Genomic DNA, 14,446 nt, shown 5'->3' with positions numbered 1-14,446 from the left:
TATCCACAGAAAAGCAAAATATCACAATATCAGTTTTGTACAATATCAGGCAGCACTAACTGATGCAATAGCAAAGAACACCAAACACAAACCTCACCAGACAGAAGCAGAGGAAAGTGTGGACAGTTTGTATTATTGTCACATTAACATCATTTTGCAAACAGCAGCTAGTTTGCATCCAGAAGTTATCTTGCAGGAAGCAAACAAGAAAAAGCCTTAAACCTGCATTCTGTCTATCAGCCAGCAGGGGGAGTCTCCTCTGGGTGCAAGAACAAGTCAGATTGTGTAAAGAAATTTAACCTACTTCTCACTTAATTTGTTGATTTAAAGCACATTTTCCATGGAGTTGGTTGTTAAGAAACCATCTTCCTCCCCGACGACACGCCTTTAAAGGTGAAGCTAACCCACACGGCGTCTTGTTCTTCTGTTAACTTAAATCTCACATCTCCAGCAGCTACAGACAGGATTGAACTTCTTCTGTCAGATAAACTTGCTAGATTTGAGCCGACAGCCTGCTAAGTTTCAGCAAACATCACCTGTCAGAGCTGTGGCGGCCATCTTGTTCTGGAGCTTTAGGCTGAGCCATGCTGCAAAATCAGCTGTTTTGTTGGCAGGTGAGTGGGCGTGGCCTCAAATCTGATTGGACGACAGGTGTGTGATGAAATTCTAAATATTTAAAGCAAGACAGCAGCAACCGACGACATACAGATAATAAATTAATACAACATCTGCAATAATTTAGAGGATTAATAAGTGTTGATCTTCATGTGTTATGGGCTGGTCAGGGCAAAAAGTAAAAGACAGAAATAAAACAAACACACAGAAAAGAAAAAGTCATGAACATGTTAACCATAAAGAAAAGAAAAGAAAAGAAAAGAAAAAAACAGGCCAAAACTTTAAATATGTCCACGTTAAAAATCTGTACAGGTCAGCTAGAACCGGTAGTTTACAAATATTTGCAGTTATTTGGAAGAAAACTCTGTATTTTAAGGACCAAAGATGCTTTATAAATATATATATTTTAAATAATTTTACAGTGATTCCCTGTTTTGTTAAGTTACAGATCATATCTATAAAAGAAATTTTAATAATTTCCATGTTGACTGACTGAAAACCGACAAAACTAATCTAATGTCCACGTCCAAAAGTTTTACAGATAGAATTTAATTATTTTACACTGTCTGACTATAAATGTACATTATTTTACTGTATTAAATCAACTACATGTCTAATTAATTAACAGATATTTGCAGTTATTGTAAGATTTTTTTTAAATATAGATTTTAAAGGTTACAGTATTCCATCCTTTTAAATGTGTGTTGTTGTTTTGCTGCCACATTTCAACGTTATTTATTTTACAGTTTATAGTCCATATAACATTGACACACATAAGCAGCCATAGAGTCCTTGATAAGACTCCAGAACAAACCTCTTCATGGTTTTATTTTTTTTGTGTCCATATCAAACAGAACCTGTTGTCTTACTGCTTTAACGTCACCGAACAAAACCTAATTAAGTCACCAGGACACTCACCTGTTCGGTCTGCTGTGCTCCAGGTGACACAGCGTCTGAATAAACTCAATATGAACTGTTTTAAAAGCCGCTTTAACAACTTTCGTCAAATTCCTCCATTTTGGCGGTGACGCAGCTCTTAATTAGACGAGGCTCGTCCTAACTGCGCATGCGTCGGAGCTGACTGACCTAATTAAAGCCTCTAATTGATTCAACCTGGATGAGAAATAATGAACTTCGCACGGAATAAAAGAAGGCAAATAAAAGGCAGAACGTTAAGAATGAAGAAGTTTATTGTGTTTAAGTAACCTCTGTGCTTGAACGTATGTGCTTATTTGCAGAAATAAATACCCTGTTTACACAAATAAAGTCTTAATATTCTTAAAACAACTGAACAGAATTCTGCATACAACATGTGAACAGCCAATATAGGTTTTTCTAATGTCCTTTATAAGAATTTTGACTTAAATATATTGAATGAAAATTTTAATTCCAACAATTTGCCAAATAAATATCCATATAAGTTGTCCTATTTCTACATGTCTGTTTAATATTTTACAAACTCACAATAGAAATGTTTATTTTGCCAATATAGATGTATATTTTCATGTAGAGGTCTTTGGCAGTAGTTTTGCTTTGCTTAAACTCAGGAAAAGTTGTGGTTTTTTGCCTCTTTTTTAGACATAGACTTGGGTTTCTGCTCTCAGGCCTCTCCTCTTCTACATGTTCTAACAAAGACTTCAGCCTCTTGTGGTTTCTGATCCTCTTGGAGAGTTTCAGCCCGTCGCTCTGTTTCTGCTCCTCCGGTCTTATTCTCTCCTCTGTGGGAAGAAACAGCGTTGAACATATTCTACTCTGCCTCCCGGACGTCCAACAGGAAGTTTAAACTGAAGCTCTGGCAGGAGTTTCAAACCTCCAGCGTAGTTTGGCCTGTGAAGGTTCTGTCAGTTCACTCAGATGGAGCGTGCAGTTAGAATAACACGTATATGATCTTTTGAATGCATTTTTCTGAAAGTGTGTGGAAATTAAACTGTGTGTTTATATTAAAAGTGAATTTAATATATCATTTCCTAATAGAGACACGTAAACTATTTGTGTTTAAAGACAAACAGCGTGTGTTGTGTCGTCTTAAAACTACAAAAATAAGGTTTTCTGGAGTGTTTTATCCATAAAGCAGTGGATGCTGGGAGATTTGCTAATATTCTGTTCATTCCTCATTTAAAAAAAAATCCATTAAACTCCTTATTTTAAGCCAAAAAATGTCAGTGAAGTCTTCTGTTATCAAGCTCTGCAACACGCTTAAAATTAAATATAGAAATGTCTGTATTGAAATCATATAAAATGAATAGAACATGTTTTTTTATGAGCTTTACAGTAATTCTAAACATTGAAAAATGTAGATTCAATCAGATTACAGATAGCAAAGGAGTGAAACTGAGCTTATAAAGTCAAACTTGTGGATAAAAACCAACCAAATATTGCTCCATTTTTATTATATTTATGAGAAACTTCACAGAAATTCAGAGAGATGTGACGTTTACGACCGTAACGTTGTACAGAATGAATGTTTTAGAGGCCTGGCAGTCCCAGAAGAGGCAGAAGAACAGAAGAGGAGCAGAATTATGGTAACATCTGTCGTGCAAACCACTTACAGGATTCAGACCGTTTGTAGTACCAACCAGCCGTATTTCATTTTTAAAATCCTGGGAAGAACGGACATCGTGGCTGATATGTGTGATGACGTTTTGGAAAGCACTCTTGGACCAAAACAACCTGAGATGATATTCAGGAAGACGAGAGACTTTCAGGCGTCCCTTTTGCAAATCACATTTTGGCCCACGATGTGAAAATTTTAATTCTTTAAACTAATAAATACAAATATAATCCCACCTGTCTCCTATAAATTAAAATAAGCAAATGACTAAAGACTAAACTCCTTTTTTCATGACAGCAGTAAAGGTAATGTGACCTTATCTGACAGAAACCTGTGCATCCTTCTGTTACTTCTGACCAAACAAATGCATAATACACTTGAGTATTAATGTAGTTTGTTTAGTGAAATCATATCATTTTAAAACTTCCTTTTATGCGGTAAAAGTCCTGAACTGTTCATTACAGACGTCGGGAATGAAAAGAGGATCCCTCATAGTGGGAAATGATCTACAACATATTGTAGAAAACAGAACATTCAACCCATTAGAGTACATTTAATAAAAAAACGTGTCTTTAGAGGACACTATACAAATATTTTAAACAAACACCTCAAACAGGGAGGCAACACAAGATGTAGAAAATGTTTCTAGGTACAGTAAATAACCATATGTCTGCATACACACTATAAAGTATCATAGATACATACTCATGTTTACAAATAGACTTCTTGTAAAGCTTATATATCCTATTAATACACCCTCATATACAAAAAAAAAGCCCTCATAGGAATCATGATTCCTGTTATTTGTTGTTGGACTGTGCTCTGCTCTGTGCTCAGCTTCACCACAGGTCGGGCTCCACCCACACGATCTCCTTCTGCTCCTCCCAGATGACGGTGCGCAGGCTGGTCAGCAGCGACGTCTGATCGCACCACGAGTCCGGAGCCACGTTGTGGTACAAACATGGCAGCTTGTCCAGCAGCGGCTCCTCGCTCCTCGAACACGTCAGCAGCTGGTCCTCCGACTGACCGTGGCGCTGCAGCTTCGACCTGGAAGTTACAGAGGAATAATGTCAATAAACGACAACACAGAGGGTGGACTACACTTTGTCTTTGTTGGTGTTTTGGTTGTAGATTGTCAAAATGTGGACAACGTGCCCTCATGTCAGTGCATGTTTTACAGGCGCAGCAGTTTCATTCAAAGGCTTTAATGTCATAAAGCAGCAATAATAAGTTATCAGTGCAATGAAATTCTTTGTCTCCATCCCTCTTTTGCATTTTGAATTATCCGTTTTGGCAACCTTTGATCCGTAAATCTAAGCAGTTCGTTACTGAGTCAGAGAGAATATTTGTTCCAAAGTTAAAGAAATTCCCTTTAAGCGACATGAGAATGGGACTGAAGGACCAACGACCAATGTTTTCCTCTCAGGGATCAATAAAGTATCCTGACTCTGACCTAAATATAGCCTGAATAGTGAATCTGGTTAGAGAACAGCTTCTATCAGTGCAAAGGCGCAACAGCAGAAGTACCTGTTACGCAACAAACAAGTGAAAAATTAACAATCAAGTCAATCTAATTACACATTTATGTGTCAGATATCAGTGAAGTCACCGGTTTCACCTGAGCACACATTCCTGCACTGGTGATTATATAAACATGATATCAGAGTCATGAGGTGCAGCTCTGGATGTGTTTTGTGAAAAGATAAAGGATTTACCTCAGTTTACGTGCGCTACGTGCAGTCTGGCCGATGTAGATGATGATGGGGAAGATCTGAGAGCGGTGCAGCCGACGCACACAGTCGAGGCCTAGCGGCAGCACACAGTGGATGCCCTGCAGGGTGCAGAGGAGGGAAAAGGGAAAACGGGTTAAAAAGGTTTTTAAGTGAGCTCAGTTTTAGAGCGTTACTATAAACAGAAATAGATTTTAACCTACTGAATCCTGGCAGGACTGAAAAGCATGTTGTCTTTAAAAAAAAACTGCCAAAATGACAGCAAGTATCAGAGCCAGAAATAGTAAAAATAGAAAAAGTCGTCAGATTTTAAACTTCACAACATACTTTTAAGTCGTCATGTGTGACTTAAATTAGCAAAAATAACCAAATCTAAGCTTTAAATTGTACTATTTTCTTTAAAACCCTTTATTTTACAATTTTTTTTTCCCCCCTAAAAACATATACTGCTTGCACGAATTAGAAAAAAATATTCTTTGGCACAAATGAGAAATGTGCTGCTCTTTTCTTCCCCCTGTACTGTGTGTTATTTTCTCTTCTGCTGCTGTAACACTTCACATTTCCCCGCTGCAGGATCAGTAAAGGTTTGATCTATCTAATCTAATCTAATCTAATCTATCTATCTAAAGCCTTGACTGGCCCAGTGACAACCCACAATCACATGATAAACATTCAGAGCTATTCGTCTGAACTGCAGGCTGTGTTTACACAAAGCAGAGAGGAGACAGAAGAAAAGAAAATAGTAAAATCTCTATCGCATGTAGAGACACCACAAAAAAATGTGGACACATTCTTCTCAACTTTGTGGAAAAAAAATAATCAAAGAAACACAGCTTTTGTTGTGTCTTTGGTATCACATATGGCATCATAGCTGCGTCAAAGTGCACAGAAGACATGTTTTTATTCTCTCTACTTCTAGTCACGGTTGTTCTGTTTCCATAAAGGTGCACGACTTTATATTGGAGTAAAGAAATGAGGCCACTAAAAATATGACAGGAGTACAAAATACTCTGCTGAGAGTTCAGAGGGTTAAAGCATCATCATGATGTTGTGATGGTAAAATCAAATGCAGCTTTAAACTGATGATGGCGTGAAAAGTAAAGTCTTTGGAAGTTTGAATGTTGGTACAAAAATAATCTCTGCACATGCATGTGTGAGACTCAAGGGAAAGCTGGGGTCATCTTTCTTTAGCTGGCCACAACCTAAAAGCCTCTTTCATGGATCATTCTCAGCTTTGTGACTCTCCATCCTTCACTGATAGCAACCAAACACAAGCCCCAGTGTTCAGCTGAACGTTCTGACCTTCTTCATGACTTTCTCGACGCCCTGCAGGGTGTAGCAGCAGTGTCCTTCCTGCTCACACTCCTCCAGGATCTCGGACCTCTGCAGCCGGGCGGCGTGTTCGCTGGAGCTCAGCACCTCTGAAGAGCAGAAAAGAGATTAAGCTCCACGTGATGTTGTGCTGTGCAGTATTTGGTTTTCTTCTGGATCCTATGTTTTTTTCCCCCCTAAATAGTATTTGTTGTTGTAATGAATAAACTTTCCCTAAAGGTCATTAAACTTTTATGTCACCTTATCACATGAGGGGACACATTTATCCTTTATAGCCTCCGTCGTTTCTATCGCTGTTTATTTACAAAGTTTGTTTCCTTCCTGGTCTGCAGCAACAGAAAGACCCATAAAATATTCAGCATGGTACAGTACCAGACTGGTTGTTTACTGAGCTGGCAAAACATACTTACATTACAACATGACATCGGACACAGAGGAAGAGACACAAAAGCAATCTCACCAATAAAACACGATATGTAAAGTCTGACAGGCTTATCTGTCTGCTCAGGAAAGTGCATCCTTGCTTTCCATCTAAAACATTGTCTACTCTAGCGTGTGCTGAATTGAAACGGTTTAATGTCAACATATAACAATGCAGTGTTTCTTACCCGGCTCACACAGCTGGAAGCCCTGCCAGCCTGCCAGCTTCTTGTCCAGGATGCGTCCGAGGACGGTGGGCAGCAGCAGGACGGGTCTGCAGACGGGTGGATAGTGGGGGGTGACCAGGGTGTAGGGCATCAGGGTAACACAACCTTTGGGTGCAGACGCAGCGCCTGCAGGGAGAGGAACATACACCGTCAGTCAGGGTCAACATTTTCTATGTTACAGCAGTGAAGCAGACTGTTCTGTACCTGAATCTAAACTCTTGTTCTTCTCGCCCTCCACGCTGACCCACAGTGGGTTCCTGCCCAGACGCCCGGTGCTGACAATCCTCACGGCCTTCTGTTTATTCTGAGTCACCGCACGAAACACCTGATGAGGAACATTCCCAGGAGTGAGTTAGCACGCCGACAGTCTGGATCAGGATGCTGAGCGGTAGTAACCTAACGTTATTTTCACCTTTTGACACTTCTTTGTTTGGAAGCTCATGTCTTCAATGGCTCGAATCAGGAGTCGCTGTGCTCTGTGACAGTGGAAAATCCGTTAGTGAGCATTTCAGTTTGTTTTTGCTTTATCGGGAGTTGAACAGCTTTTCTGAATTGGTTTAAAAGCAGTCATGAATACACAACAAATCCGCATCATATTTCTTATACAATCCCCTCCAACTTTGTAAAGTATATCTGTGAAATTTTAATGCAATCCAATCCAATGTCTTTGTAATGAATTCCACTTTTACAAAGCTTCTGGTTTTAGTTTTTGTTAATATTGTAAAATAAAAAAAAAGTGATGATTTTGATGTCACTGAGGTCGTAGTGAGCGGTGCTACTGTACTAAACATTTATAAGCATTTCTAATATTTTGTCCACCCCGTTAGCATACATGCACTCAGGGCGCTAACACCTTTATCAGTGAGGCAGGAAAAAACTAACATAACTGCAATGTGGGAGAAACAGTAAATAGTGCAATTGGGGAATCAAAGCTGCAAATTCAACACTAGTAGTGCTGTACAATAACCAAATGAGCCAATAGGCCCCTGCTGCTCTGAAAAAGACTTGTGTTTGATGGCAGAGCGATGCTGGTTACCCACTTTGACAAGGAATAACAGAGCCTACGTACACGTGTCATCCAAGGATAACAAGAAGCGGCTCTGACATCCCTCCTCAGTGCACCAACCTGTAATAATTGGGAACAGTTCCACTCTGGAGGTCCAGCAGCTGACAGGGGTGGACCTGGCTGGCGTACCACGTGTCCTCTGTGCCTGCAGGTCGAGTGTTCGTCACGTGCAGGATGTCGTTGCAGGACACGGCCAGGGTTCCTCCAGGACCAGCGGGGAGAGACATGTTGACGCGAACGTAGAAGGAATCTCCAGAAGATGTTTCGTTTCTCTGCAGCTGCTGCAGCAGAGCTTCATAGTCTGAAGAAAAGGACAGTAAACCCACTGTAACAACACTGTGGAATACTGAAACTAAAACACTGAATACACACAATGTTGACGAGCTTTTATTAGTGGCTGTGCACTGTGACTTTAGCGGTTGCAGTCAGGTTCTACATCAGGTATTGTAGATTAACTGTAGTACCTAATTGTGCCACCAGGTGGAGCTTTGTTTTTTTTTTTCCTGTAGCAACCAGAGGAGGTGGTGACTCTCCGTTAGCAAGCAGAGAGCATTGTGGGGGATTTGCTAATAAAGGGGCACCATGACAAAGTCTTCTGTGAGCTTTAATGAGCTCCATGATGATAAATTATTTAAATTCCCAACATGTGTCATAACATCAAAACACATTATTTTTCTCACACTGTATGTTGTTGCAGCATCTCTTCTCACGCTCAACCTCAGACCTCTGAGCACAGGGCTGAACCCTGAGCAGAAGTGGCTTCAGTGAGGAAATAATGGCTGCTCTCTGTTTGACGATGTGGCCAATGTGTAGTAAGAGCGAGCAAAGCCTGGACTTCAACAGAAGCATTTCAGGCTGGTAAGGAGCGATGGTTTTTTGTCACAGAGAATAACATTGCCTTTTGTAAGTTTGCAGACATGTTTTTTTAATGGACACCAAACTTTTACACACTAAAGGAAAGAGAACGACCCAAAAAGCAGATCATGGACTGTTTAAAGTTCACCTGTTGGTACTCAGTACTTAGCCCACCTTACCCAATAACTGCATGTGTCTTATTTACATGTACAAGAATAACCTGAGCAGTATTTAATCCCTTTAATCCCTTAATCATAGGGAAGTTAGATACTGCATTGTCTATTTTACAATACTATATCCTCGCTATGTAATGCCAGACAGCCTCACCCACTTCCGACAAAATGGTAATAGAACTATATTACTAGCTTCTCTACAGAAGCAACCACTAACAGCTGACTTCAGGGTTTAAAAACTGAGGAAGGGGCTGAATTTTTTTGAAAAACAAACTCCCATGTATGATTTTAAATGTGCACAGCTTTGTTTTGTTTTTAACCAGGTTACCATCGCTTTAATTATCTTTATTTTCTTTTTCTTCAGTCTGACAGTTTTATACTGAAGCTGCATTCTTTGCATTCTGCAAACAGAGACCGCCTCACAAACAAAGCAAGCTCATCAACATTATATTCTATTGTTGTTTCCTCGTCTCACAATATGAGAAACTAGGAGTTTCCTCACGTGGCAGCTCGCCGTCGTTTTAATCTCCAGAATAACAATGTGCTTCCTGGAGGTTTCATATCAGCTAAAACCATAAACTTTTATTTTCCAGCTAAGACCCAGATATAGTCTGTGGGACAAACACAAAGTATGACACAGCACGGCCGTATAACGCTGCATGTGTTTATGTGCGTGTTTGCAGCAGCAGTAAACTGATTTGGCTGTTTGAGTAGAATCTGTTATCAAGAAGAAGAAAGAAGCTGGTGGATCATTTTGGCTCTAAAACAGGAGAAACGTTTCAGAGTGGGATGTCACATACTCTCTAAAATGGTGTGGCAGTTGTTTATGATGACGCTAATATCTTGCCTGTATAGAGTTTATAAAAGTTTTTCATGTACATGCTGTGGTACGTACCGTCTTGTCTGGGCCGGAGGGACAGGTGGCAGATACCTGTGACCTGGCCGAGAGCCCACATGGCTTCCTCTAACGTGGAGTCCTCCAGCACCATCTTCAGAGCTTTGTGGTTCTGCTCGTATTTCACCTGCAGAAAGGCAGTATGTTGAGAAACACCTTCACAACAGGCAGAATGATAAAAATGACTGTTTTCCTGCACCCACCTCCACTATCTGAGCCCCTGGGCTGATGCCCACAGTATGGGCGCCGCTCCCCTCAGTCACCTGGTGCACAAACACTCCGGTCTTATTGCCCCCCACCACTGCCAGCTGGCTGAGCAGTTCTCCGCCCTGGAAGGAGATGCTCAGAACTCGGCCGTTGACTCGAATCGCTTTTGGACGAGAACGCACCAGGAAGGGAGGGGCTAAGGTTCTTGGCAGGCTGGAGAGACGAGAGACGAGAAGGATGGATTTACTCAATGCTTCAGTAAACACTTGGATTACTTGTAGGAAAACAGGATTTTAGTTTTTGTAAAAAGGAAAAATGTTCCTTCACACTAAAAACTGAAAACTATCAAGCTTATATTATACAGAATATACAGTTAGGGGAATAACATTTTAGTGGTGATGGCTCTGAACTAAGACAGTGTTCGCGTGATTCGGTTCATTTTGTCCACTCTGATTTTCTTTTTTAGTTTGTTTTTTAGTCTTTTTTTGATTGTTTTTTTTTTTGGCTTTGTTTGTTTCTTGTGTTGTTTCGGTTTTCCTTTGAGTCTTCCTTGGCGTCTTTGTTGACGTGTTTTTTTCCGTTTTTTTTTTCGTTGGTGGTTTTCCTGGCGGGCAATCTGTCAGATTTGCTCGATGGGCCACGACTCCAGGAGACCACCAGCTGATAACATGATGTTTCTGAGAAAGACTGAAGTGAAACATGTCATGGTAAAAACAGCTTCTATCTAAAAATACTCATTGTCTGATTAAAAAAAAGAAACCTTATAACTAAGACAGTGTTTATGAGCTTAAGATGTTGAATCTCATCTTTAGTTTGAGGTCTTTAAATTAGATAACAGCGTCAGTTTTGATCCAGATATTTCAACAAACACTTTACAGACTGCCGTGAAATTAGACATTCATATTCCCCAGAAGATAATTATCTCAAAGTGCTGATTATTATTACTTTTTTCCTAATTTCTCACCAGCAGGTCACAATCTTTGGTTCAGAGGGAAATTTCTCTGCAAGCATTCGATGACTCACGATGAGATTTGAGGAAGTGTCGTGTAATTTTTGTTTCCAAAAGGTCACCCTTTAAATTTGCCCAATAATTCCGTTAATCAGTTAAATATCTGCAAAAAGAATCACATTCCCGTCAGCAACAATTGCTAAAACTAATTGCTCCGATGGGGCTCAGCTTGGTAACATTAGCAGTAAACGCCTACATGTTGCAGCTGTGTCCATTCACACCTCACAGCACAAATGTCATTAGAAAATTCACGTCATTCTAAATAAAGCCATATTGAATATGTATCCACAAATTCTACACATTTTCTAAAGTCAGTGACCCACAGATATTAGTGGACACTTGGCATCTTGCTGGTGATGCGCTGCCAGAACAACATTGCAGCCACGTTTACATTTGCAAGAACGACAGATGTTCTGTTGGGCTGAGGTCAACCAGCTGACTGGGGTGGCTGAGCACATTGTACTGTTGGGAGATAAAACTCAGCGCAGTATGAATTCCTCAACCTGACATCTAAGTTGAGTAAAAAAAAAAACAAGCTATAATCGCCATAAAAAAAAAAAACTGGCACTAGCTGGGGCTGCAGACTGCAAGATGAAAGAAAACATCTGTGAGCATGGAGTTAAAAAGAGGCCATTTTTTGCTACAGGAGTTTTTCTTTAAATCAGAATCAGAAATGATTTATTGATCTTGAGGGGAAATGGCTTTTTTTACAGTTGTTCCCTTTAAAAGTTTTAGAAATTCAAGCAGCAGAAAAAATACAAGAGAAACATGAGTCGAAAAATATGTCCTCAAAATGTAGACATAAGTAGAAAAGCATAAGCATAAATTGTGTAAATGTATATTGTACTAGGAAAATAAGAATATAAGTATACGCTTAATAAATAATAGAATTATCACTGTGTTATTGCAAAGAGAACTAGGTGTTATTGGAGTCAGTATTTTAACATCTGCATGCTGGTATATTAAAAGTGACCCACTTTCTGATTAACCTGCATGTGCTCTTATAGTTTATCCTATATCACCAATGATTGTTAAATCTAAGTTAATACATGGCTAACGGGCAGGGATGTTGTGTCCAATTAACCAGCTGCGGATTATTGATTACCAGCCTCCTGTATCTCCTTCCATCCTCTGTGTTAACCTGCATTACATTCACTGCATGACTGACCTTAAGCATATGAATGCCCTTCAGTTTACAGAATGCGCAAAGTCATGTAAACTGGCATCTGTTCCACATCTCAAAAATGCATCGTCACAGAAAGCTGTTGATTTGTGTTGATGTTCGTCTGGTGGATTGTCTCACCCGTACGAGCTGGAGCCACAAGAAGAGGAAAGCCTGGGTGTCTGTTTGTCTTCACTGCCCACTAAACAAAAGAGAAGCTGTTTAATGATCTGGCATCAGGGTTGTTTCCCAGGAAATAATATGCCAGGGTTAATGTGTCACTTTACAGTCTTGGAAAACATCCAGCAGTGTATAAAAGCTAACGAGGACCCAGCTAAACATCAGCAAAGCACTGCTCGCTCTGCACAGAAACACCAACACTCCTTTAAAGTGAGCTCATGTTTTCTATACGTACCACTGGGCAGGAACACAAAGTCATCCAGTAGATAATCAGCCTCTGCTGCCTCCAAGCTACAGGAGAAAACAGAAACACTTACACAAACGCCACTCACAGATTCAGCTCGTGTGTTTCTCTTTCCTGCACTTACAGATATGTGCACACTCAATAATAGCATTAAGTATGTCAGACTTTCATGAGGATGTGAGGTAACTATCATGTCATGCCACAACGCAGGCTGGTTTTCCGGTTACAGGTTGTAATGACTTCTGTCAGCACATATAGAATCACAAAAGTTGCCTGAAGCTTTAACACAATAATGGAGGAATCTGAGTCTGTAGAAAAACCTGCAGAGTCTATTCACGGCGTGCTTTAAATAGGATTCGTCAGGCTCCTCCTGCTTGCAGATTTCTGCTTTGTATGTTTTACACTTGAACGCACTCATTTGCGTCTTTTTTTGGAATCAGGTGACATATAGTTTAGTCCCTCTTGTTGCTGTAAATCAATAATCCACCTGAAACCTTACAGCAGCAGAGAGGAATGCAGAGGTCGTGACACCTTAAATTCATCCTTCCTTCTGGGAGTCTGTTAAAATGCTGCCCCACATCCTTGTCAGTTGGTGGGAATGACGTGTATTATATTAAAGAATCCAAATATAAGCTATGCCTACAGTGACACAGACAGTACGTAAACACAGACACACCTGCTGTCTGCGTATAAAGCTTCCTTCCTCCGCCGGATGGACTCTGGGCTTGGCGGCTCAGCGTTTCGGGATCGGACGCTACTTGCTGCGACATCTTCACACTACACATGTGTGCAAATACAAATTTAAAATCGATACTGTAAAAAAAGAAAGTGATGTAACCGAGACGAAAGTTAACTGCGGCAAAATCGTAAATCATGAATGTTGGAATAACAGCTTTGGGACATTCAGGAGAATGAACAATGTCATGCTTTGACGACACAGACGGTACTTTCTGGCAAGATTAACAACATCTCATGGTATTTGTTGATAATACAGACAACTTTTGCCAGATTTAGATTTACAAGGAAATACAATAAATTAAAGTGATGATTTAGATCTAGAAATATGTGACCAAGCATTCATTGTTAAGCTTGTTGAAAGCATTGCTCACTGCCCAGCCGTTAAGGCTAATCTCGCACACTTACTCACCTCTGAACTGCTGGGACTCAGTGACAAGGGATTAACTGCATTACTGCGGCAGAGTCTGCGTCTAGCTGGACCTTGGAATTCTTCACAGCTGGATCTCGGGCTCTCCCAGGCGACCTCCGCCTCCTTTTCCACCGACACAAAGCAAGCAATGAACAAAAAACCTTTCTGTATGCGTTGTGTTTGTGTGCACGCTGACACGTGTGTGCAAAATTACATCCGAGCTCTGCCGTTGTTGTTTGGAGCTGCGCGTCGCCTGGAGGCTGAAGACCTTTTCCTGCAGCTCCACCAGCTGGGACCTCAGGGTGTCCTTCTCAGCCAGGATGCGGGCGATCATGGCCTGGGCCTCGTCTCTGGACAGGTATGCCTAAAAGCAGAAGAGCCATTCAAATTGATCATTCTTAGTGTACACAGAACTGACTCACAGACACACCTTATTCATGCAGACAAACACCATTGTGCCAAGTTTGCGCCTCATGTAGAAAACACAATGTCTCCACGATGGTGAAACTTGTTTCGCGCCGTTGGAAACTTAAAACGTAGATATGCACATTTTAGGCAGGGATTGTTTGAATGAAGAAGTATTTGTGCGCGAGCTGGCTGCCAACAAGAAGTGTGGTATGCAGGATGTTGTCA

The 14,446-nt window shown here is 40.6% G+C and overlaps 1 protein-coding gene across 1 annotated transcript; it reads right to left on the bottom strand.

Moving 5' to 3' along the window:
• Positions 1-2,966: 2,966 nt before the first annotated feature.
• card14 (caspase recruitment domain family, member 14) lies at positions 2,967-14,177 on the bottom strand (the record flags this gene model as incomplete). The annotated part of the gene is made up of 14 exons (XM_008301941.1): positions 2,967-4,213; positions 4,882-4,997; positions 6,199-6,317; positions 6,837-7,001; positions 7,080-7,200; positions 7,288-7,351; positions 8,002-8,242; positions 9,865-9,991; positions 10,068-10,284; positions 12,384-12,444; positions 12,658-12,713; positions 13,343-13,443; positions 13,814-13,936; positions 14,028-14,177. Coding segments are annotated over 14 exons (1,869 nt in total), but the record flags the coding sequence as incomplete, so codon positions are not given.
• Between the last annotated feature and the right edge of the window lie 269 nt (positions 14,178-14,446).

Source organism: Stegastes partitus, unplaced genomic scaffold (assembly GCF_000690725.1).
Source record: "Stegastes partitus isolate 25-593 unplaced genomic scaffold, Stegastes_partitus-1.0.2 Scaffold1734, whole genome shotgun sequence".
Taxonomy (NCBI): domain Eukaryota; kingdom Metazoa; phylum Chordata; class Actinopteri; family Pomacentridae; genus Stegastes; species Stegastes partitus.
Note: the sequence above shows the minus strand (reverse complement) of the source record. Positions and strands in the feature narration are given on the sequence as shown.